The sequence below is a fragment of the Erpetoichthys calabaricus genome, chromosome 12 (genome assembly GCF_900747795.2).
Source record: "Erpetoichthys calabaricus chromosome 12, fErpCal1.3, whole genome shotgun sequence".
In the NCBI taxonomy this organism is placed as follows: Eukaryota; Metazoa; Chordata; class Cladistia; order Polypteriformes; family Polypteridae; genus Erpetoichthys; species Erpetoichthys calabaricus.
In genome coordinates, this window is record NC_041405.2 from 93561817 (window position 1) to 93588896 (window position 27080).

At 39.2% G+C, this 27080-nt stretch overlaps 1 protein-coding gene across 1 annotated transcript in view; it reads left to right on the plus strand.

The window, feature by feature from the left end:
- Nucleotides 1-27080, plus strand: part of drp2 (dystrophin related protein 2) — a 481386-nt gene that overhangs the window by 256805 nt on the left and 197501 nt on the right. Inside the window, exon 2 of the mRNA XM_051935078.1 lies at nucleotides 383-547. Within this exon, the coding sequence (XP_051791038.1) occupies nucleotides 501-547 (47 nt within the window). The 5' untranslated portion in view covers nucleotides 383-500. The remainder of the gene's footprint in view (nucleotides 1-382; nucleotides 548-27080) is intronic.

The window sequence follows — 27080 nt, forward strand, 5'->3', positions numbered from 1 at the left end:
AGGCAGGAGTCTACTCTGGATAGGGCACCAGTCTATTGCAAGGCCCATTCACACACCTGCACCCATACTTGTCCAGTTTAGAGTGACCAGTTGTTTTACATGCTCATCTTTAGGATGTTAGAGTAACACTTAGAGGAAAGACCATTTAGAGAACTTGCAAACTCTACACAGATGCCGACATTGTTCAAAACAAGGATTCTGGATTCATGAGGCAATAGTGCAAACCACTGCACCACTGTGTTGCCTTTAACACTGGTATCAAAATACATATTACAGTTATTCAAGATATCTAATTTTTTAAATGGATATTTTCTAACACATCTGATCTATGTATCAAATAATACACTCCTCTGACTGACTGGCTTTTTTCCATTTCTTGCAGCTGTTGAGAGATTGCTTTGGTAACCAGGATGTCAGCCCAAAGTGTCAGACAGTTTTGAAGTCTCTGAGAACAGGACTGTGGCAAAGACTTTCTGCGGTGATAGCCTGTAGTCACAGAGATGAACCTCTGTTGGAGTGAGATCAAGCGGAAATCTCAGAGCATCAGGTGAGTGCAGAAGTTCAATACTTATAAGGTGCCCATTTTTAAAATTGTTATTCCTGGAGAGAATGAAAAAAATATCTTATTGGCCCCAAAACATTCTAGGGAGCCCCACAGCCATCAACACCTGAAAAGGAAAACTGTTTTTTCTATGTGTTGCTCTAAACACACAGCTGAAGCTTCTTTGCAGTGAGTAGAGTAGGCGGTTAATGCTTGACTTAGAGATGTCCTGTAAATGAAGCTAACCACCTCCTAGAAACAAATGAGCACTGCTGAAGAAAGTATCCATGAACTTCACATCTGCTCTTCTTTAGATAAAGAAAAACGCAAAAAATGAAAGTTGTGATTGGTGAGGATTGTCCTCTGGCTGTTTTTTCTTAGCCTTCATCAATGTGCTGAATTTTATTGTTATCAGTTGTTTCTGCTATGCATCAAGCAATTTGTTTGGTTTAGTCATGTTTTGTAATGTTATTTGCATAGCAGGGACCATTGTGATCATTGATCGCCATGGAAGGTGCTATAAAGATAAACACTTTGATGTGGTGCTGTCCTTCCAAGTCTGCAGCTCTTTAAAATGAGGATTTGCATATTTCGTACCCCATAGCACAAAATACTTCTGCACCAGGCTTTGAAGAGACTCTGAGAAATTACACGCTTCGTTACATGTGTTTGGCTGCAATGCATCTAAGAAAATGAAAAAGGGAATGGTGATAAAATTAGCATAATAGTACAATTGATCCACGCGTCAGTTTGTTGACTTTTTAATACTTCAATTTATTTATGCCGATAAAACAAAAATGCATGGCCTTTAAAAGTCTAGTTTTACTAATGAGGTCTCTCCAGTGCCAAGCTGAAAGAGATTCTGACATTGTCAATGCAGCTCCACAGACATTTTTCAAATGCCTTCATCCAGCTCTGAGTGGGTGCTTTTCCTAATGAAAACATTTTTCACATTTTTTGGGAACCCTCAATTAGGATGCAGCTTCCATGTAAGGCGAAGGTTGCCACAAGTTCACTATAGCTAGACATGAAATGTGAATATCAATACATCCGTCTTGGTCATTTATTTATTTTTATTTATAACAACATTGCCTTATATAATATTTTTGCATTTTTAAACTGACATTCCTACATTAAATGTATGACAGTCAGTTTTCTGACACTCATATCCATACCTTTTTGTGTTTTGTGTGCTTGTACTTAAACAGTAAATTATATTTAACATTATACATTGCTTTGCATTACATTGTGAAATTCTGCACAAAGTGTTATGTGAAATAAAGATTAATTGCTTAAAGTAAAAATATAACAAATGGTTAGCAACTTTTTGCTCATTTCCTCTAGTCCCTCCAGTTTCTTCATCAGCGATGTTCAGATTAGGGGAAGTGGCAGATCTAAAGTGTGCCCAGTGTGAGTGTCAATGTGAGTGTTCACAACCCGGCCCTGTAATCCACTCTGATTTTTGCCTTGCTCTCTATGCTTCTATTATTTTTCTTAGACCCCACTGACCATGAATTGGATTAAGCAGGTCTGAGAGGAAGATAAGACAAATGGCATAGAATTATGTGAAATGACACAGTGTTTATCTGTGCTGCCTCACAGTTGCAGAGCCCTGGGTTCTTGTCCTGGCCCAGGCACTGCCTGTGTGGAGTTTGCATGTTCTCACTATGTCTATGTGGGATTTCCTTTAGGTACTCCAGAGTTCCTCCTACATGCCAAACACATACAGTGGTGTGAAAAACTATTTGCCCCCTTCCTGATTTCTTATTCTTTTGCATGTTTGTCACACAAAATGTTTCTGATCATCAAACACATTTAACCATTAGTCAAATATAACACAAGTAAACACAAAGTGCAGTTTTTAAATGATGGTGTTTATTATTTAGGGAGAAAAAAAATCCAAACCTACATGGCCCTGTGTGAAAAAGTAATTGCCCCCTTGTTAAAAAATAACCTAACTGTGGTGTATCACACCTGAGTTCAATTTCCGTAGCCACCCCCAGGCCTGATTACTGCCACACCTGTTTCAATCAAGAAATCACTTAAATAGGAGCTGCCTGACACAGAGAAGTAGACCAAAAGCACCTCAAAAGCTAGACATCATGCCAAGATCCAAAGAAATTCAGGAACAAATAAGAACAGAAGTAATTGAGATCTATCAGTCTGGTAAAGGTTATAAAGCCATTTCTAAAGCTTTGGGACACCAGCGAACCACAGTGAGAGCCATTATCCACAAATGGCAAAAACATGGAACAGTGGTGAACCTTCCCAGGAGTGGCCGGCCGACCAAAATTACCCCAAGAGCGCAGAGACGACTCATCCGAGAGGTCACAAAAGACCCCAGGACAACGTCTAAAGAACTGCAGGCCTCACTTGCCTCAATTAAGGTCAGTGTTCACGACTCCACCATAAGAAAGAGACTGGGCAAAAACGGCCTGCATGGCAGATTTCCAAGACGCAAACCACTGTTAAGCAAAAAGAACATTAGGGCTCGTCTCAATTTTGCTAAGAAACATCTCAATGATTGCCAAGACTTTTGGGAAAATACCTTGTGGACTGATGAGTCAAAAGTTGAACTTTTTGGAAGGCAAATGTCCCGTTACATCTGGCGTAAAAGGAACACAGCATTTCAGAAAAAGAACATCATACCAACAGTAAAATATGGTGGTGGTAGTGTGATGGTCTGGGGTTGTTTTGCTGCTTCAGGACCTGGAAGGCTTGCTGTGATAGATGGAACCATGAATTCTACTGTCTACCAAAAAATCCTGAAGGAGAATGTCCGGCCATCTGTTCGTCAACTCAAGCTGAAGCGATCTTGGGTGCTGCAACAGGACAATGACCCAAAACACACCAGCAAATCCACCTCTGAATGGCTGAAGAAAAACAAAATGAAGACTTTGGCGTGGCCTAGTCAAAGTCCTGACTTGAATCCAATTGAGATGCTATGGCATGACCTTAAAAAGGCGGTTCATGCTAGAAAACCCTCAAATAAAGCTGAATTACAACAATTTTGCAAAGATGAGTGGGCCAAAATTCCTCCAGAGCGCTGTAAAAGACTCATTGCAAGTTATCGCAAACGCTTGATTGCAGTTATTGCTGCTCTAAGGGTGGCCCAACCAGTTATTAGGTTCAGGGGGCAATTACTTTTTCACACAGGGCCATGTAGGTTTGGATTTTTTTTTCTCCCTAAATAATAAAAAACCACCATTTACAAACTGCCTTTTGTGTTTACTTGTGTTATATTTGACTAATGGTTAAATGTGTTTGATGATCAGAAACATTTTGTGTGACAAACATGCAAAAGAATAAGAAATCAGGAAGGGGGCAAATAGTTTTTCACACCACTGTACATGATAGGTGAAGTGATTGGAACACTGTATTGATCCCCGAGGACATCCCCTAGAAATCTTTTAGTAATGAGTGGCGTTGCCTGCTAACCAATAAATAATATCAAAGGGTGTCTTTACAACAACAATTAGAATGCATACAATATTTAAATTAAATTCAAATAAAAGCAGACCCACAAAAAGTAGAAATTCAAGACACTTTTGTTTGCTTTAAGTTGATTCATTGACAAATGCTGTGAGAGTTGCGTGACGTGACTTGAGAGTTGCAGGAATATATTTGGCAAGTTGTTATATATATATAGTCTTATATATAAATGTCTACACATGGAAGTGTGTGTCTGTCTAGGTGGAGTAGGACTAAGGGCTCCACCTCCAGGGATATGCAAGTGGGGCCAGCATGTTGGCAAAACAAAAGAGAAATCCGAGGAGAGAGTCAATCGCTTATCTGCTATTACAGGAGCGCAGTGAGCACATTGGCAAAACGGTAGTATCCCTTTTACTTTTCCTCCCGCCACTAATACACAAGCAAAGCGAGCACATCGACAAAACACAACCTTTGAAGAAAGACAGTCGCTTAGCCGCTTATGCACAAACGATGCGAGCACGTCGACAAAACAAAACCTCCTAGGAGAGAGAGATGCCCAGAGTAGTTCCTTTCAATTTATCTGACATCTCTACATTTCAATTTTTTTTTCTGACGATTTCAATAGTTTCTAGGACCCCATGCTTTTTATAGCTTACATAGTAGTTATTATACAGTATATTGGTCAGTCTATTATGTCAGGTTTATATCTCACAACCTGTTTAAAATGGAAGTCACATCACATTTAGGGAATGCTGTTGCTAAAATCTCACCACACACCTTAAGTGAATTGTACTGCATGACTAATTAAAAGATTGTTTCCGGCTTTTCACACAGATTGTTGGGGCATGGAGCATCTATGGATTGCTGGGTGGTCTGCCTGCTAATTTCAGTGGCATAGAAAGTGCTTTTTAGTATAACTGTGTAGGGTGTGTACATACTGGAAAAGTGCCCTATACTGGACTGGTCACCATCCTGGATTGTTTCCTGGCCCTGAACGAGATAAGCTGGTTGAAAATGTATGGATGGAGGAATATAATTATGTTCTGAAATTATGAGTGACAAGTAGGGTATGCTCTACAGACTAAAGTGCAATATAAATAATGGAAAGCACTCATTTTAAATTTATTAATTTCCAGGATGATCCCTAATCTCTCAATCCTTGTTATAGGGTGTGGTGGTAATGGGGGTGCGGAGGGTCCTTATAAGAATAACTACCTGAAGGGCAAGTTATACAGTCCTTTTGTGTCTGTTTTTAGCAGATAGGAGAGCCCTTATGAATACAGTAGTATGAAGTCTTTTCTCTCACTAAGTTCTGTGAAAACCTCCTTTTATCACCCTCTGAAAACATTGTGATGAGATCAGTCATCCATTTCTTCTTTCCCATTTTGACCCTCTTAGGTTGTCCTGGCATGCCTGTTGTCCCTCATGGGAATGTCTTGTCTGACACGCTTCTGGACTCTGTCCTGAAAAGTGAGCAAGACAGGAACAGAACCATCTGGAGTTTTCCACTATCTCCCTGGAGGTTTTCACCTTGGCTTCTAGCTTAGTTCATTCAGAAGTAACAAGTGAACTTTAACTGTATCATTTTATAAACCACAAACAATATTCATCCAGAGTGAATATGATATTGTTTAGGCGCATGACAAGAAAAGACATTGCTGCAGTAAATTCAGACCATGCTGCTTAAAAGAGAGTAATCACAGTAGGGTCTCAAGGGTACCACAAGTGGACTCCAGCTTCACTGTAATTGGTGGTTGGCCATCAGGTGGCAGCCACTACGTTATATACAGGCAAATCCGTAGAAGTTTGTTCTGGGGCAGTGGGTGATGTCAGAATTATAGGAAGCGCAGCAGAGGTCTGGTCTTAGTCTAATATGGGTATGAGCAATCTGATTAATGTTTGTACTGGAAGTTCTGCAATGAAGAGTTCTGTGCATGTAAGTGAAATGATTAGTTTTATTTGGTTAAACTCTCATACTAGCTCTGCTGAGCCTGGGGAGTTGTGCAGTTTAACAAATGTCAGTGTTTTTCAGGAATCAACTTTCCAGCATGTCCCTAAATGTACCACTGTACCTTGTTTCAATTTTAAAGATTTGTTAACTCCATTTTGGATTAAAAGAAAGACTCAGGCCAGCTAATAAAAGACAAAAGTTGCTGAAATCATGAAATAACAGCATGTTGGTAGGAAATCTAATGGAATGGGATTATAAAAGAGATAAAAATAATTTAAACATGTTTTCAAACCCTCTTTGAATGTGTCAATACATATACAGCACAGAGAGACTTAACTACTTCAATTAAGGTGCTTTAAATGGTTTATTTTTTACTTAGAAATCTTTTTTGCTCAAATCTAACCCTTTCTTTTGTAAAAGAAAAGTCAAATGTCTACAAATTATTATGGACATAGTTGCCAGATTGGGCAGTTTCACACCCTCTTGGGTTACTTTTAAATCTGTTGTGCTTGAAAACAAAATGGCTTGGGCATGTCTCTAAATCTTAGGTTATGATTTTGTAATCATTAAAATGACACTATTTGCATCTCCACATCCTGTTAGCCAAGGAAAGGTAGCACAACTCCCTTAATTTAAAGTTTAAAAGCTGTTAATTTCATAAATAGGTCCAGTTCATTCATCTAATAACCTTACAGTCACAGCTATTACTACCTAAAACTGTGTGTTGTAGTGTATATCAACCTATTATGGCTGCTAAAAGGAGGAAAAATGTTAAGGAAAAAAAAGCAAAAAACAGATAATTTCGGTGCCTGGGACAATACCAGACCATACTGTAAATAGGGTAGAACAGAGCCATGGTCGTTAGCAGCTAAGCAGGGTTGGAGTAACCGATATTGGAAAATATTTTGTAGGATTAGCTCAGATTTTGATTACTGTTAGGCTATAAAGTGCCTACCAAATTTAGCAACCCCAATTATGGAAAAGCATTGATGTATACAGACAAAACATAGGTAAAACATTTTCCAGATTTATCATTTTCAAAGTGCATTACAATTTGCATCAGACGTACACAGCCTGGTGTAATAGGTAAGCATACCCTGCAAGAGAATCCTAAAGTTGCAATCTTGTCATAAACATGAAGATCCTGGTCATGTGTGGTTGACCTTAACATACAGGGGAGTGATAGCAGGCACATCTTATCAAGGTGAAAAGCCAAGCAAAATGACACCTTTTATTGGCTAACTAAAAAGATTACAATATGCAAGCTTTCGAGGCAACTCAGGCCCCAATAAAAGGTGTCATTTTGCTTGGCTTTTCTCTACATTCATAATGGCTAACACGGTACAACACCCTAGTACTACAAGGTGAAAAGAAATTCTAGAGGTCATAAAAAGAAATGATTGTTGGTATCAGTAGGACCTACAAAGATTAACTACAAATTGGGGCCACTAGCAATATTCCAAGAGCTGGCTATCCCACTAAATTCCTTTCATGAGATTACTAGTTAATGCTTACAGGTATCTCCAGGAACTTCAAACACCTAGGTATCTGGAATAGAAAAAGAGATCCCAATTTTATTCTTGATTTTATCAATCATTTGGATTTATCTATTTGTTGATTTTTATTGGAATGTTTGCATAATGCCTCACTGCAACTGGGACTGCCAAGTCAGAAGCTTTGTTTTTGTTAAATTTTTTGCTTTATAGTCATTCGCGTATGTATGTTCAGATATGTTTATTTACTTATCTACCTATTTATATTTTTAAAGAGCACCTATAAAAAATAAATTTCCCTCTGGGGACAAATAAAGTGAGTTCAAAGTGTAATTCCAATGAACACAAATATTAGTAATTCCATCTGTAATTACTAAGACTAGCATTATGATGCATCCCAATGCACCTCACGCATGGACAAACTGGTGAGGAAGGCAGGCTCTATTGTAGGCATGGAGCTGGACAGTTTGACATCTGTGGCAGAGCGACGGGCGCTCAGCAGGCTCCTATCAATTAGACAGAAGAGCAGCTTCAGCGTCAAACTACTGTCTATGTCCTGCTCCACTGACAGACTGAGGAGATCGTTCCTCCCCCATATTATGCGACTCTTCAATACCACCCGGGAGGGGTTTAAACGTTAACATTATACAAAGTTATTGTCTGTCTGTATACCTGCATTGTTATCATTCTTTAATATTTTCTTTATCAGTATGCTGCTGCTGGAGCATGTGAATTTCCCCTTGGGATTAATAAAGTATCTATCTATCTATCTATCTATCTATCTATCTATCTATCTATCTATCTATCTATCTATCTATCTATCTATCTATCTATCTATTGTGACCACTAGAAGGCGCCAGAGCTCACCCAATTCCTGTTAAAATAAAGATGTTTTTTACAGCTACCTTCTACAACGAATTCAGAAGTGCAATAAACACAAATCCTTCCACGCTGTCTCATTTCTTTCTCCTCCTCTCTACCTCCCAGGTGAGATTTGTGTACTTCCACACGACTCTGACTCGCCTGGATGAGGCTGAGTGGCCTCTTTTATCCAGGACCTGGGAGTACTTCTAGTGCTATAACATAGCCCGATGTTAGCACTTCCAGGTGAAACGGAAGTCCCATGAAGCAGGGATGAGGAATCCCTGTAGCAGCCTCTACCTGCCCCAACTGAACTCAACAAGGTGTTTCTTGAAGACTACCATATCCAGTGTACCTTGCAGTATCTGCAGAGATACAACCACCCAAGGAATGCTGCCTCCTATTGTGTCGGGGAAGACTGTAGTCATCCTGGGTTGTCTCCCCCTGTCCTTCCATTATGCTTTCCTCCCAACTGGGTATTCCCCCAGGGTCCAACCCAGCTGGGACAGCAATGTAACCACTGTAGCATTGGGATCTTCTACTCTATTTCTCATGGTGGTGTAGGGCTGGCCTCCCGTCCACTTAAGGAACCATTCTCCATCCTGGCCAGGACACCCATCCATGTGTATCGGCCACCACCCTATCGTTTTGAAGATTTTGCGCTGCACTTTGTTTATTGGAGACTGCTGTGTTGAAATAAATGCACAGAGCACTTCTTGCACCAAGTCTTGCTTGTTTGTGCCCCCATTACAGTAGTCCGTCCTTGGTCCATGACTATCAATTTCCCACGAAGGGTGATGTCAAGGCTGTGGTGTGTTTTATTTTAAACTGACCCTAAACAAAAATGAAATAAAACATTAAAAAATGAATATGTAATTTGAAAACTATTAGAAATGTTATGCTTTCTCTTCATGTTGTTTAAGAAGTAAATACAGTAAGTCAAAAAAAGTTTCTCATAAAATTCTGAGCGTTATTTTTGTCAGTTTGTTTTTCCTCAACTCTTCACTCCTTTGTTCCCTTGTCGAATTTCCACCTGATGTTTCTCTCTCACAGGCTCTTTGGATTCCTGCTGCAAACCTTTCCTCTCTAGCAACAACAACCAGACAGTGTTTCTCTCTCTCTTTTTCCCTTGATACTTAAAAAGTTGGATCCTTTGATTTTTGTCTTTCCTTTGGTCATACATACAGTGCCTCCAAATGGCATCAGTCCAACACTTTTAAGCAGCTTTTTTAAGTTTTTGTTCTGTTGCTTGCCACTTAGCTAGCTCTGGTCTTGACTTGTGTCATTTATCCTGTCCTGTTTTGCTGCACGGCTGTCCTTTGTGCTAGCTGTGGTCTTTGTTCTTGTCTTGTATGATTGAGTCTTAACCACTCAGCTGTTGGTTCATTCTTGTTTATCTGCTCTCCCACCTTGTGTAGTGTAAGCTGCCTGTCTGTCTTCAGCCCTCTGACTCAGTTTTCCAGAAATTGCCTCATTTTTGTTTTTTTCGTCAATAGTTATTAGTTCCTGCCAGCCAGTATCGCCATTCTTGGACAGTAACTTCTTGCTGGTCTATTTTCATTTCTGATCATGATCCTGGCGAGTACACTCATGGCAGTTTTATTTCTGCTCCGATTGAGACACAATAGCATACACTTTGTTTTCATAGTTTTGAACCCTCTTTCTCCCTGACACAGAGTTCTGATTCTCTTTTGAGAATTAATCTTGCCTTGTTTTCAGACACTAATTTTGTACACTTTGTTTTCATAGTTTTGAACCCTCTTTCTCCCTGACACAGAGTTCTGATTCTCTTTTGAGAATTAATCTTGCCTTGTTTTCAGACACTAATTTTGTTTAACATTTTACATCTTCCAGTAAAAAACATAACATCAACAATTCAGCAGACATAATGAAGTTTCCTTATTTATTCGCCTGATTGGATTGTGACACTTATAAAGTGTCTGTCTTCAGTACAAGTGAACCAAAAGCAGAAAATTCCAATTAAGTAGACAGTTATGTGGGCAGACATTTTGGCAATCCATTTTGCTTTTAAGCTAATGTAACAAATAAAACTTGCTTCACTGGCATGTAGGGAGTCAGTCACTGCATATGCAGTAGTGGTGAGTGAAAAACAAAGCCAAACAGGCAAAATGGAGCCTTTTGGCTCACAATATTGTTGCATTGTCACTTTATCAATGTTATTATTTGACTCAATATTCAGCTTAATACAATCTATTTTATCTGATACAAAATAACACTCATATTATAACATAACACAACATCCACTTCAGGGTTGCTGGGAACTGAAGCCTATTCTGGCAGCATCAGGCGCAGGGTAGGAACCAAACCCTGGCCAGACAACAGTTCATCAGGGGGTCCATTCACATGCTAATTTTGAACCACCAATTAACCATCCTGCATGTCTTTGGAGATGCTGGAGGGAAGCAGGAGTAGGCAGAAGAAGACCCACACAGGCTTGGAGGAAACATACAAAATGAACTCAGACAATTGAACCCAGGATGCTAAATTCCTTAGGCAGCAGCACAAACTGGTGCTCTACCCTTTGTGTAGTGAACATTGTGTGTGTGTGTCATCCATTCAGTCGTTTCCGACCTTCAGCGATTCTATAAGCTAGCTCTCTCCACGCTTTTCGATCTTGCACAGCTTCTTTGAGCTGTGTTATGTTCATGCCCGTGTCTGCTTTGATGGTGTTAAGCCAACGAGTCTGCTGGCAGCCGGGTCTTCTTTTGCCGCTTACCATCCCTAGCATGACCGATTTTTCTAGTGAATTTGATCGCATTATATGGCCGAAATAGGTCAGTTTGAGTCTAGTGATGTTCTCTTCTAACGAGATATCCGGCTTTATGCGCTCTAGCACTTCTTTGTTCGTTACTCTCACTATCCATGGAATGCGGAGTAGCTTTCTCCAGCACCAAAGTTCAAAACCGTCGATCTTCCTTCTGTCTGCTTTTTTCAGGGTCCAACTTTCACATCCATACATGGTTATTGGAAAAACAATTGCACGGACTCACGGACTAGCCTGCATTTAGTGGCGAGGTTGATATCTCTGCTTTTCCAAATTTTTTCCATATTCAGCATTGTACTTCGGCCGAGTGCTATCCTTCTTTTTATCTCTGAGCAAAGTTTGAGCCTAGGAACATTACAATTAGACAAATTTTCATTATCCGTTTAAGCTAATATGTAGTTAAAATAAAAAATAAAATAGTTTGTCAGTATTTTACTGGTGTCCATGTCATCCTCTGCTGGTACAACCACTACTTCATAGATCCTGAGCATTTTAGATGGCACCTATTACCCAAGCAACTGGAATCAAGCACTGTTGAACTTTCAATGCATAACACGGATAGCTCTCCACAATTCTACACCCTAATTTAATAAACACTTTGTGTATGGATTGGGGATTTTGTCTTGGTTGTGAAACAGTGGATTAGCTTTTTGTCCTTGGCCAGACATTTGAGGGGTTATGGGACTTTAAGCAAATCCCATTTACCTTGTGGTATGATGTGAAATATGCAGCAGGAGGATAGGGGTCTGATTAGCAGGCACTTGGGGAAGTCGGTCTAGTTTGGTGCCCATTCCTTTCCACCTTCCAGCCATTTCTGCGACTAAAAACAAATCCTTAAATCTTCTGTGCTTCAATTACAAAATAAGTAAGTAACCAAATATTATACAGCCTAAATTTGCAAGTTGCCCTGGATAAAGCATCATCTAAATATAGTTTGTGTTTTAAAAAGATACTCATTTTTCAGAAGGGTCCTCTTTTTGAGGGTTAATGTTAAGTGTCTGGTTCTAGCAATACTGCATATGGTGTGCTTGGAAACTTTAACCTAAAAGGCCACAATGAATCATTCAGACGTGACCTTGCAATTCAAAGAGGGTTTTCCAGCACTGTGAATTACTTATCAACTGTTTTGCTAAAATTCTAACAGAAGTTGTATAAATAAAACTGAAAGAACTTTCTTCCAGTAACAGTCTTTCTTTCTGTTGTATGTCTTTGCTGTATTTAAATAAGAGTTTATACCTGACATTATGTGTATAGGACCTATTTTATCTTTGGCATCACACAAATCAAGGTCAAGAAAAGCTGGCAAAGGCAGAAATGTGTGGCTCACCACATGTAAAGACAGTTAACACACAAAAAGGTGCAACAAAGTACCAAAAATATAAGACCACACATACCTATGCACTCCTAAAACAAGCACTTGAACTTACTTGTTTCTTATTTATGGAATAGTACCTTTAAAACTCAACCAAATTTACCCTTCAGAATTCTATAAGATTCAGTTTTGTTTGATTAAATACTTCTTTCATATTGTTATATTTTGTTGGATTACAAACACTTCTGAAGTCTTGAGGGTTTATACAGTATATCATACTTTATGCTTATTAAAGTTATGCTCAAACATTTGGACAGAAAAGCAGTACGGTATTATGGTCAGGATAGTCTGTGCCAGCCAGGCACTATGCAGATAAGGTGGGATACGTGAGGCTTTAATCCAATCAGGTCCCATCCTAGTGCAACAGTCACGACTAGTAATGATAGCGTGACTTGAGACAAAAAGGACACTTAAAGCAATAGATGGCCTTGAGTTGGGTTGTGCTGCTTGGATGGGATCAGAGGCCACTCACAGGCCAATCTACTCATAGCAAGAACAAGCAACAACAAGAGCAACAGAGAAGAAATAAAAAAGACAGTGGCACTTCGGCAGCTTCTTTGACTTCATGCTTGCCCATTACGATTAAACGAAGAAGCTGTATTCTTCTTTTTGTAATAGATTTTCTGGCAGTGGATATTTGGCTGGCATTTTAAGTTGATACACTCTGCAGAAGTACCACATCCGAAAGTTGGGAGTAAAGAAAATGTGAACTTGTGTAGTAGCTGAATGTGAAATTGCTGAAATATCTGTTCTGCAAAGTCAATGAAATCCAAAACCTTTTGAGTTTTTTCCATTTCGCACAGGTATTCGCATCTTTCTTTTTGTGTGTACTGTTAATTAAAGCTTTATGTCCATTATCATAGTATTCACTAAAATAATTCTTAAGAGGGTGATGGAAGCAATAGTATTGACATCAAAAATTTTCTCCAAAACTTCATTTTAAATTCAGACACTCCAGTTGAAAAATATAAACTAGGCATTGCATCCTGAATCTGTCCCTGGGACTTCTAGGCTTTGTACATATCATGTAAGTGGCACCAACATGACACTAACCACATGACCTAAACTGGCTCCTCTCAATCTGGAAAAGCAACAGTTCTATAGTTGAGGTCCTCCTGTATTGTTGTGTTCCTAACCCAATCACAGAGAATGAGCCCAGAAGCCCTTTGCAGGAATTTAGTTTCAGTTGCTTGTACTTTTGATCTGATTCTTTCAGTTACTACCCAGAGTTTGTAACCAGGGTTGGGTGTTAGGGATTATAGATTAAACAGTTAGCCCACTCCTCCATGGCCAGGATGAAAAATGTATTGTTCCTCCTGGTCCCAAAGTTCATCTGTTGAACAGAGTCGTCATTCCAGTATGCCAGCATAGCTTGTCTAAGGTGGTCTTCAGAGCAGCATTTTGTAATTTAAAATATTTAAAAAATCTTTCATTATATTTTGTAGCATTTCTTTAGCGTTTGTTTTCAATTAGTGAGGTTTAGTATTTGAAGCTTTTATCACAATGCTTTAGTTTTGTTTTAGTCATCAAAAAATATCCAAATGGGCGCTTTCACGTGTCCAAAAACACACTTTATTTTATAGTTGTCAAATTGTATATTATACACCTTGCATACCGATCATCTTTATATATGAATGCACAAAACACGTAATTTTATCACAACTTTCTTATTATACTTTAACAGCTCAGGGCTTCCAGTGTAATTAAAATATGAAAGAATCAAATAACTAGAACAGAATGCACTGCTGTTACTTGTAAACTTTAAACCTGCAATAAGTTTAAACAAATGTCTATTTAATTTTAAAAACACTTTTATTTCCAGTTGTGTGATTCCTTTTGCAAGTGGTAAGATCACCACACAGCATAAAAAAGTAAAAATAAAAATCTCTCTGCGTAAGCTTGTCATTGTGGGTTGACCTTTGTCACTAAAGCATTGTGGTTTTAAAGTGAATGTATTGCTGTTTCAGTTTAGACAGTTCATAGTAAATATACAGTATTTTCGAGGGCAGTGGGTAGCTGCCAATCTCATAATTTAATTAACCTTTACATTTTTGTTGCTGTATTTGGCCTGATGATGATGATGATGCCAGAAAGGATCAGTGACTTTATGCCATATGAGACACTTAAAAAAGGAATAAACCTGGCAAAATACAGATACAAACAGCATATTGAGGAGTATTTTGATAACAACGACCCACAGAACATGTGGAGAAGCTTAACGACCATAACGGATTATAAGCGCAGCGATCAGCAGGTCAGCTATGACCCTAGTCTCCCTGACACCTTGAACAGTTTCTTTGCACGCTTTGATGCATCTAGTAGCAGGGAGACTGTACATCTCCCTTGGCTGGAGGAACAGCATCAGCCTCTAGTCCTGCAACTACACCAAGTGAAGTCTACCCTGAGGAGGATCAACACCAACAGGACCAGATAAGGTGTCGGGTAAGACACTGAAACTATGTGCTGATCAATTGGCAGGAGTCTTTCTGGACATTTTCAACCTTTTTCTACAACTTACAATGGTCCCTGTCTGCTTCAAATCCTCCACTATTGTGCCAGTGCCTAAAAAATCAGTGGTCACCTGCCTTAATGATTACCGCCCTGTGACTGTGATCCCAGTAATAATGAAGTGCATTGAGAGAATCCTCCAAAAGTACATCAAGGATGCCATCCTTGCTGGATTTGACAACCATCAGTTCGCCTACAGGAGGAACAGATCTACAGAGGATGCCATCTCAATAGCACTTCACTTAGCCCTGACTCGTCTGCAGTGCCCTAACACTTATGTTAGGATGCTATTCGTCAATTTTGGTTCAGCGTTTAACACCTTAATCCCAGACAAGCTGGTACAAAAGCTTCATAATCTGGGTCTGTCCACATTGTTGTGTCTCTGGATCAGGGACTTTCTCACCAAAAGGCCTCAGGTGGTTAGAATTGGAGATCGGACATCAGCCACACTGGTTCTGAACACAGGCACGCCACAGGGTTGTGTGCTCAGCCCAGCACTCTTCACGTTATTTACGCACGATTGCTCTGCCATCCATGCCACAAATATGGTTGTGAAGTTTGCGGATGATACGACCGTGGTGGGTCTCATATCAGACAATGATGAGACTCACTACAGAGAGGAGATACAACACCTAGCACTATGGTGCTCAGCCAACAACCTCATCTTGAACACCAGCAAAACCAAGAACATGCTCCTATATTCATACATGAGGAGGCTGTAATGTGTTTGTACAATATCAAGTTCTTCGGTATCCACATCACATCAGATCTGACCTGGTCTTTGAACACATTTCACCTGGTAAAGAAGGCCCAACAAAGACTCTTCTTTCTCAGGAAGATGAGACATGCTGAATTCTCCTCTCGGCTGCTCACAAACTTCTACAGATCCACTATAGAAAGCATTCTCTGTCACAGTATGAAACTGTGGTACGGCAGCTGCACAGCACAGAACAGGAAGGACTTGGCACGGGTGCATAAGTGTTGAAGTCTTCTAGTAGAACTACTGCGTCAGCAGTTGGTGTCTCCCAAAAGCCTGAGTACTCTAAAGTGTTTTGTATACTTTACATGCAAACAAAGTCAAAATTGCCCTGTCTGCAACTCAAACTTGAACTGAGACAAGCCTCATCCACGGAAACAAACTCCTACTGTGTGACACCCAGCCATTGGCTTAAAAGTATCATCACACCTTTCCTGGCTCTCTTCCACTGGGCAACTTGAAAGATGGAGAAAGACCGTTACTTGAGAAGTTTGGTTCCAGAGACAATGTTATCGCCATAAGTGATTCCAACTGTATCTAGACAGTATTTTTCTACCTACTACACAAAGTCCAACTGTTTCTGACCAATGAAGTCATGTTCCAAATTCCAAGAGCTAATTTCTGAATCTGTCCCACTCTCGCTTGTTGCCTTAATAGAACTGCATACTACTCTCATCCTTCACCATGTAACTCCTTGCAGCTTTTTTAGACTGAACCTAAACAGGCCTTGTGGGTCAGCTGGCCGTCAGAAACTCTTTAGTGAACTCCTTTTCCTCATCAGACTTGAGAAATTAATCCCAGTATCCCTGTTTCTTGTAAGGTTCTTTTTGATTTATTTTTTTATGGCATCATGAGCGTCATCTTGTCTGACTTTCTTCTTAGACCAATTTCCCATGGGTAATCCTTTCAAGAGTGCATATGTGCAGACAGCATACTGTAGTTCTAATGATCACTGAGATGCATAAGCCTCCTCCCACACACCAAGGAAGGGTCATCATAGTCTGTACTTTTACATTCCCAATTTTGTATACTACCTAGCATTACAGTCACTAATCGAGTTGTGTTAGACTAAACAGTAGCAGCTTTAAGTGTGTGTGTTTGTGTGTGTAGGTGACATTAGAGGGACCTGAATTAATAGTGTGTTACTAGTATAGAACATAAAAAGGGGTACATAATGATAGCTTCTGCACAGAAATAAAGTGGAAGCTTGCAATAAAGTTGTACAGAAAAAGTATGAAGTTGAGAAGAGAATAGGGGAATGTGGACTGGAACTCTTAGTAATGTCATCCAGTGTGTTTGATAGAGCACCACATGACCATTAAGTCTTTGACATATTTTTATCTCCCCAAATCTATGAATGTGAATGAATCCATTCAAATTAAAACGTGAAAGCAACCTTCATATTTTTAACATTTTGAGACTGATGCTAAAAAGACCACCTATTACTACACAATGATATCTATGGTGCTAAACTTGTGTATACTTCACATTGAGTTAGTTTATGTTCATTTTGAACACTTAGCTCAAGCATAAGGAAAACTGGCACTCCACACTCAGCCTCAGTATGGAGCTGCCTTTCTGTGTAACAGATGTACACAAACACACACACTCCTTCAGTTGCAGGGGTTTAAAGGATGTGTCCCCATAAACATGTACTGATGGTAGTGCTGAATGCTGCTCAGTCTTTCCCTTCCCTTGTCTTCTCTGTCCAATAAGTGGACTTCCTCCTTTTTTGTAGTATGTAGAGATAATTAACTGAGTGATTAAAACATGGCCTGCTTACTTCTTGCATTGTGTCAATTTTAATTTACTGTAAAAATTAGTTAGGTCTGTGACCTTGAAGTAGATGAAGTGGGTTTGAAGATGGATAGATGGATAGATGGATGGATGGAACTCCTACCTGGGGAAAGAAAAGGCAAAGTCTCCTCTAAACTATGTGGAGTGTTTCCATATAGAGTTTTTCAAACAGTGGCAGTTTTGCTCTGTGTATAATACCCATAAATCAAACAGTTTACAGCTCAGCCCTTGATGCACTGGTGCTCAGCCTTAAGCACCCGAGATAGGTGATGACTAGAACTTATCTGCTGTAATGTACACCTGAAGTCATAGAAGAAAATTAATAAGGTATTAAAGCTGCAGTGCAGACCACAGGATTACAGTACTCATCCGTCAAAATCAGTTTTCAAATCTGTTTTATGTGTTCTGGATTAGTGTGTCAATAGAAAGGAGTATATTTTAGAGTTCTAAAGATTCTTTTTACAAAAAGTGAAGCAATATAATAAGATATTTGAATGTCACCAAAGTGGGAAGCTGACACACAAATGGACTTCATTCCATTTAAAAAATGTGAGATCTTTATAGGCATATAGGCCAAACTTTTCCACAAGATTTTTGAGTGTGCTGTGGGAATTTGTGCCAATTCAACCTAAAAAGCATTTATAAGTACAGGTACTGATGTTGGGCGAAAAGACCTGATTTGTGATCTGCATTAAATTTCATCCCAAAGGTGTTGAATAGGGTTGAGGTGAGGACTCAATGCAGATCACTTGAGGTCCTCCACACCAAACTTATCAAGCTGTGTCTTTATTGACCTGTCTTTGTGCACAGGGGTGCAGTCATACTAGACAGAAATGGGCCTTCCCTAAACTGTTGCTACAACGTTGGAAGTGCACAATTGTCTAAAATGTCTTCATAAGCTGTAGGATTAACAGTATCATTCACTGGAGCCAGGGGGTCTAGCCCAAATCCAGAAATTATCCCTTTTCCACTAAACTTTACATTAGACCCTATGCAGTCTGAAAGGTAGAGTTCTCTTGGCATATTCCAAAGCCAGTTTTGTCCAGACTGTCAGATAGCGAAGTGTGATTTATCACTCCAGAGAACACGTTTCCCATTTTTGAAAATTTGTGCTCCAAGAGTGGAACTCTGTGAGGGCATATATATATATATATATATATATATATTGTCACAAATTTGCACAAAAGCCATAGCAAGGTTTGGGGCAGCCACCCGTATATTGTGTTCCTGGTTGCTAAATTGCAAAATAAATGATAGCACTGATGTGCACAAACCAGAGTCCAAAACAGAACTGAGGGAATAGGGAGGCTTTTAAAGGTCATTATAGGAAGTGACGTCAAAGGGTCCGGGATCGGAAGGGTCTTCAACCATAGGCTCGGGCCCGGACATGACATCTAGGGGTCTGGAACCGGAAAATTATTCATCCATAGGTTCGGACCCGGAAATGACGTCAACAGGGCCAGGCGGAATTTCCCTTGAATTGTTTGCAGGAAAGCGAGAAAAAGAATCAGTGTACTCTGCTACATCCCGGTCTGATTCGGAATTGCCCTCATTCAAGCCCTTTAGCTGCCTTCCATGCACACGTGTGTGCCAATATATATATACAGTTTGTTTTGATTGTATTTTGTGGTTAATCTTCAATCTGCATGTTTTGTTGTTGATTAGCACTGCTGTCTTACAGCTCTGGTAACATTTTTGGCCATAATAATCAGGCCAATATAGCTGACAGATGCTTCCCTAGCATTCCCTTAGATATAGAAAAGACCTTTGTCCCATTAAAATTAACACTAAACTAGTTAAATTCCTGTTTCCCCATTGACTTCAATGCATTTTGTGGAGTTTGGTGAAATTCCCAAACATTTCTGTGATTTTGCCGAACTCACAGTGAAGCGAACTCTGCTGTATTCTCTCATCAGTAGTACCAATTGTGTTGATGCAGGATGCCAAGCTCATTTCCTTTCTTACTATCCAAATAAATTCAATTAATCTGTCAAATGTTACTTTGTCTGTTTAGCCTCCACCATGCATCTTAGCATGCTCAAGGCTGAAGCCAAAGACATTTAGTCATTTACATAAACAATGATATTCTAATGCTCAGATAGCTTTGATATCTGAGGTTAAATCAGTGTAACCAAGATGCGTAAGGACTTTTTACAATGTTATTATGAAGCAATTGTTATCTGTAATACTAGTTTTATTTACATTTCTTTTGCTTTGTTCACTTTTATTTGTAGGTTGTTTGTTCATCACAGTGAGGCATGAAAATGTTTATGAAAATGGCCTGTAAGTGATGTCATAATTCAGTGGTGGTGTCCTTCATGGAAATTTACTGTATGTAAGGGACTGTATTCTGCACTTTAATGCTTTAACCATAGTCAAATTGCTAACAACAATGCTGGCAAACATTGTTCATTCAGATATCCTAATTTTTACCTCAAACTAGACTCATCTGACTATGTGTTAAAAGTTTTAATGTATGCTTTTATACCTGTCATCGAAAATAGGTAACCTTTATTTACTTTAGGATATCTGAACATTGTTTTTTATAAAATAATATTCTGTGGGAAGCAAGAAACAATTCACAAGGGCCACTTACTGGCAGAGATGCTACGTTTAATAGATTTGTTGTACACACAGTAATTTTATTTGTGGTGTATAATTTACCTTCCCAGCTAATACCTAAGAGTTTTCATGAAATATTACAATATACATAAATTAACCACAAATTCTTATTTGCAGAAAGATCACCCTTGTTAGGATTTTAAATCAAAGCTTTTGGGTATGGCAGCCATCAAATGAAATTCCAGTTCAACACAGGGATCCTCAGTCTTAGTAACTTTCCTGTTTTTATGCTCTTCTTTAGCACATTGAGCTGCTAAATGGTGATGATCACCACAAGTCCAGAGCGTTATTCTTCACAATTATGTAGCAAATCATCAAAAAGTGAAGAGTCTGAAGCTACAAATCTATCCATCCATCCATCCATCCATTCTCTTCCGCTTATCCGAGGTCGGGTCACGGGGGCAGCAGCTTGAGCAGAGATGCGCAGACTTCCCTCTACCCGGCCACTACTTCTAGCTCTTCCGGGGGAATCCTGAGGCATTCCCAGGCCAGCCGAGAGACATAGTCCCTCCAGCGTGTCCTGGGTCTTCCCCTGGACCTCCTCCCGGTTAGAGGTGCCCGGAACACCTCACCAGGGAGGCGTCCAGGAGGCATCCTGATCAGATGCCCGAGCCACCTTATCTGACTTCTCTCGATGCGGACTCCTCTCGATCTTTCTCCGCATCGCTGAAAATCTAACTCATTTGAAATCAAATAAAGTTTAAAAGTCTAAAGCCCTAGTGTAAATTGGGCCCAGCAGAGATCTTAAACAGAGGGCAATTCTGCTTAGAGCCTGCAACATTTATAAACCAACCAAAAATCAAAAGCACAAAAATGGCCTTGCTTGGTTAAAGTTTCTGGCCAAATTCACTTAGAAGAGGAAGCCAGGGCTTGCTGGAACTCAATAATCTCTTCCTTTGGGACTAACATGAAATTATTGACCACTTGTGTGAGATTCAGTGTGTCTCATTGAAAGAACTGGTGAGTCTTCACCTTTAATTGTCTCAAGGAAGCTCCATCTGTTCTCTTCACTGGGGCAAAGGACAGTTGTCTTTTGAATAATAATTATGGCTCATATTGGTATTAAAATGTCTCTAAGAGCTTGTTAGGTTACAGTTTGGGAATGACACATGATCAGTAGGATTTTCATCAATATTCTACTCATGGCATTTGGAAAAAGTTACCTAACTGTAAAGCCACAATACTGAAAGGTTACAAAGACTTGACAGTAAACAGCCATATTAACAAAGGAAAAGGACACACAGTTGCCTGATGTTGACAGCTTTTTAAATGGTCTAATCTGAAAAAAATAAGCTTTGGTGGAAACATTTCTTATAGATCACAAGGAATATGATAAGAAAAGCACAGGTTCTGCATCATTTAAAGTTATTGATGACAAACTGAAAGACTGTAACTATAGAATATGACAGTGTTAGTTATTAATGAAGGAAAAACAAGCAAAAAGAAACCCATCAGCTGCAAAAAATTATCTCTGTATTGGTGCCGCAGTAGTTATTGCTATTGTCTCACAGATCCAGCCATCCATGCAGTGGGTCATTATTTGTATGTTCTCTCCATGACTATTTGATTTTGATTTCATGACTATAAATTCGCCCTGGTTTGCATGAGGGGGGCCTTTGATGGCTGGTGCTCTGTTAAGGGTTGTTTTCTGTCTTGAACCCCATTGTGACCCTCTTCTGTATTAAGAGGATTTGTGAATGTTATGTTACTAAACTCCATCAAGGATGGTAACTGAAAATAAAGATAACAGTTGTACTGTATGTGCCATATCAGATAGCTTCAAATAATGTTATCATAACTGAACAATTTAAACAGACATTCCAGGGTATGTAATGCTTGTAGCTGTTAGTTGTGTAATGTGTGCCAATTGCAACAGTACACACAGTTTAAAAATCAGTACAAACTACTTCAGTCATTCAACAACCGAGAGAAAACAGGCTGCGTGAATTACAGGTTTATGCTTGGAAAGCCTGCTGCCACATCTGCTTTTCACAAATGCTTTGCCCACGGAAGCATAATGGGCATTTTAACAACAGAACGTTGCAATGGCAAAGACATGTTTGACTATTGCAGCCAACAAACACAAAACATAATGCCTTGTGAGGCCATAGTATTTGAGCAATCTGTTTTTTAAAACAATTTAAACAGACCACTTACGGCGCTAATTTACTGCTGAGATTGAAGAGTATAGCTCAAAAGGTCACAGTGTAATGTAGAAATGTAGTAGAAAGACAAAAGCGAAAAACATGACAATATTAATTGTGCCTTGTCCATGTATAGACTAGTTTCTTAACCTAAAATGTTTACTAATACCTTTGACTATGACATCTTACAATGAGAGTGCAAAGAAATACTCTGAAATAACTTGGGGTTTCTTCTGCCTGAACACTAAAGTCTTTCTCTGGTACTATGGAATATACAATAAATTGGATATTGAAAATGTTTTCAGGACATGCATATCTTATGTAGACAAACAGCGTTATACATGGATACATTGTCTGTAAAGCAAAACCATGCCAGCATCACACGGAAAAGCTGCTTTTCATGACATGTACTGTACTATATGCACTTAGACAATCTCTGTCAAAAACCACCGAAGCTCCGACACAACAGAGTCCCTTTCTATACCAATACTGTATGTTTTAAAGCATATGCCAATCTCTAATCAATCCCAGTGCACTCCTAATGACTACTGGGAATTTAAGCCCTCTCGATAGTACTGCTCCAGGATCATACCCATAGTGGGCTTGTTTATTGAAAAACACTGCACTCTAAAACTTTCACTTCCTCATTTTAGGGGTCACAGGAAACACTTCCAAAAACTGATATGACCTAGCCTTGCTGAAGCCAGGTGTGTAAAATATACAATATGTATGGACACAACCATAAATTAATTTTGTTTAAAAGTGGGTGGCAACAATAATATGGCCTACTGGCTGTCACATTTCTAAACCAATCCAAACCCTCATAAAGATGGTACTAAAAGTAGGGAAGGTAATTTTGATCTGGAAAAAGCAGAAGTGCTCTCGTTAACCTGGTCCATTGAACCATCTATAATTGAAAAGTCTCCTAAAAAAATCCTACTAGACATATGAATGTGTGACGCATGTGCAGACAGCACAGTGTACGTTTTAATCTGTTGCAAGGGAAAAACTTTTCTGTAACATCATATTACGCAGTGGCGTTCTACTGCATCAATGGATAAGTGGTAAACGTGAATGATATGATGTTGCAGGTGCTGTGGGTGTTCTCTGTTGTTCTTTTACAATGATGGTGTGGGAGTAGATGTAAGATTGAAAGAATTGGCAGCTATATTCATGAACTGCAAACTATGCCTTTGATGTAAACGGTGCTTCTCAAAATGGAAATGTCCCAGTGAGGATAAACTGTATGCTCCAATGAGCATTTTGGCAATTTTTTTCACACCATACATGCTTTCAAAAGAAAACTAATTGATTCTGACAATTTCCCCTTACAGTATATGTAATGAAATTACACAAGCATCCCCACGTATGCTCTCATCCATATTGTAAGATTACTGTCCATCTCTCTGTCTGTCTCTCTCTGTCCTTTTGTTTCGTGATGAAAAGACGATCATGCCACAAAAGAGATGCAGGAGGATGACAAACAGAAACAAATGGAATAGATAAAGTGTTTTTCACCTCTGGTGGCAGCAGACTTGCTCTACTCATCAAAGTACTCTGTCTTTACTTTAGTCTGACCTTTACAGTAAGTTTTATCTTACCAATCACCCAGACCTTGCAGATCTGTCTCGTAATGCTGATTGACTATCCAGAACTTGTTCCTAGAGAGTAGCCTGCTTCTTAACATGAGAGACACTTTAATATACTTTGGTCTTTATTTATGAACAAATTTCCAGGTTTTATTTATTTCGGTGTCTCCCTCTTGCCTGTCTGAGTTACATTAACCTACTAATGTCCAGTAATTTTGTGCTTGTGAATATGCCTGAAATTAGATGCCACTGTTCTTTTTTAAAAGTCGCAGAGGTGGACAAACCACCTTATCACTCTTTAGCACATCATCCCGCTCATCACCATCACACTCAGTATGCACACCCATGCAGCTTTAATCCTTCCCTGCTTTTATTTTGTCTTTTATTTTATTGCTTTCAGTACTTCTTTCCAAATCTTGGGCGGCCTCATTGGTTTCAGTGCCAAGATCCCAATGTGTCTGACTGGTTTGTTTGAAAGTGTGTGCATGCTGAAAGACATTTGGCAGCAGGGCACAGACTGAAGCTGTGGGAATGCCACCAGGCATGGTTTGCAATGATGAGGAATATTATCAATGCTCGCAGCTTGTTTCTTTTTCTTTAATTGTGTATTGAACCAATCCATGATGCGACCTGTTATAAAGCCCCTGCAGAGAAAAAGCTGCTGAAGGATCCAGCAGAGTGCAGACAGAAATTTATGTGTAATAACCTCTAAATTGAAATATGGGAATTAAATGAAACACTCATCATACATAATTAAAGGAACATAAAAAATATATTCAGTTAATTTTTTCTGTTTCTGTTTTTAACTTCTTCTGTTGTTCTGTTCCTTGTACTGAGCACTTGTCCCTGCCGTGTCCTGCAGAGTAAGACTGGGTCTGAAAGGGTGAAGTGTGACATTGCATTGCATTCCAGCTCTTCATCTATTCCACAATATGAGCTGGCAACTTAGTTGATAAGAGTAGCTTGCTGTGACTGATATTTCCTGTCAGGCTGGATACTTTTTTTCTGTCCCAGGTAATCACTGTGCTGTTTAAAGGCAATTTTGTCAGTAATGTTAATGCACTTAAACAGATATGGAGTAGGGGGAGAGTTGTCCTGCTAACGGCAAACAACTGAGGCGAGATGTTATTAACACTTCCTACATTTTATCGTCTCATTAGAACCAACTTTTATGTGTGAAATAGTTTGTAATTACTTTCAAAACACAGCGGGGCTAAAAAACAAGTTTCCTCTGATCTTCTGATGTGTTATCTGTGTCATCTTTATCAACCTGCAGCAATATTTTTTAAATTTGTGTTTCTTTGATCTGATAATTTGGAGTTTTTACTGATTAGCAAATCTTTGCCCAGTTCAGAATTTCACACAAGAGTTTAAGGCTTGTAGCGGCTGTGCATTTATTAACAGACACTTATTAGCCTTCTTCCTTCTTCTGCTTTTGCAACTGGTAAGATAATGACATGATTGTTTTTACCAACCCCAAAGTATTTAATGCAGTAAGACTGCAGTACAGGGCAGTTGTATGCTGCTCATAAAGCAGGGAAGTGCGGTCAGGGGAGGCAATCATGAAAAGTAAAAAAAAATAATAATGACAACATAAAATAAATGTGTCCACTGGTCTGTGCTATGTGCTTTGTTTTCTGTATCATTCCAATAATTTTGACCATTTTTATAGTTAAAATCGCTGAATTTGAGCATTTTCTGTTAAAATACAGGGGAGAAACACGAGGTGCGGCAGCGACGAGTCTAGCCTCGCCTCGGACTGTGCTCTCCCTCACTCACTGGGTTAATGAATGCAATTGGTGCGTGCCTGTCACTGTCTCTCTCTGTATGTCACCATATAATGTTTGCAGAAACATTTATTATACACGCTGACTTTCCACAGTCTGGCTAATATCTTTATTAATGAATGTTTGTGATATATTTAATTTTGCTAATCGGACATAAAACCACAGTGAAAAGGCACAAAGTGAGGCAGACAGTACCATGCCGCACTAAAAGGGCAGATGTGAGCCAAACAGGTGCCCGTTGCTGCTGTTCTTCTATGCAGAGGCTCTAGGCACCAATAAGTAAGCGATATGAGAAAGTCAAGTGCACTGCAGCGGTCCGTTTATTTTTATTTTTTATTCCAACTGACTGCCAAAACGGAAGATTAAGATTTTTAAAACTAAAGGAGAATAAGGAGGACTTTTACAAGAAAGTGACAGAGATTTTCATGGAGAAGGATAGGTGCATGGACTTCATTTACAAATAAAGGTAAGACCATAAACGGTTTTCAATTTTATAAAAAAAATGGGAACAGACTAAGAAAAAAACAATCCAATATTTGAAAACTAAATTTTGACCTTAAATAAAATATTCTTTTGTTTTTCTTGCTGTCCTTTTGTTGAACAAACAGTATTAAAATTGATTAAAGCATCAGAATTAAAAGCTTTTAAAAACAACTAAATATTTCAATTAAGGTCAAAATTGAAATCCGTTTTTTTTGTACACCACTGTATACTTTAATTTGTATTGAATGAGTATGAATTGTGGAATTGCAACAGCAAATTTAGAACACATGGAGGGTGCAGAGCAAATGTGCTCTCTCCGCTCTCTTTCGCTGCTATAAATGTAATGTTCTTTCTGAGACAAATATGTACCTTACCTATGTGTGTGTAAAGAATGCTGATGAGATATGAAACATAACCAGTAGTCAATGTGCATGCTGTCAATTGAATAGTGAATAAGCTACCCTTTTGCGTTCATATATTTGTAACTCTGACTCTGAAGTAGTCAGTGCCTCACCAGCCATGAACCTCACCGCACGTCATTGACATAAAGTGACATCAACCACACTTGATTTATGTTCAGGCAGTTAAGGCTTCAGATGGGAGCAGCAAACATAGTGTGTCTGCATTTAACCCCTTTAATTTTTATTCTGATCAGTTCTATTGAGTCCTGTTTTTCTATTTAACTGTTTGGTTGCCGTGAAAAATAGTTAATGGCAATACTGTATAATGGTTGAACAATGCCATGCACGTAGTATTTTCTAATGGACCTGTATTTTACCTGAATGCACCAAACAATTCAAAGGAGTAGCACTGCTGCCTCACACCTCTGGAGTCCATCACTCGAATTCCACCTTGCAACTGTGTGTGTGTGGAGTGTGCCTTTACGTGAACTGCAGCTACATCCATACTTGGCTTCTGCCTTTAACCTGCCAGATACTTAGACTGTTCCATAAAATTA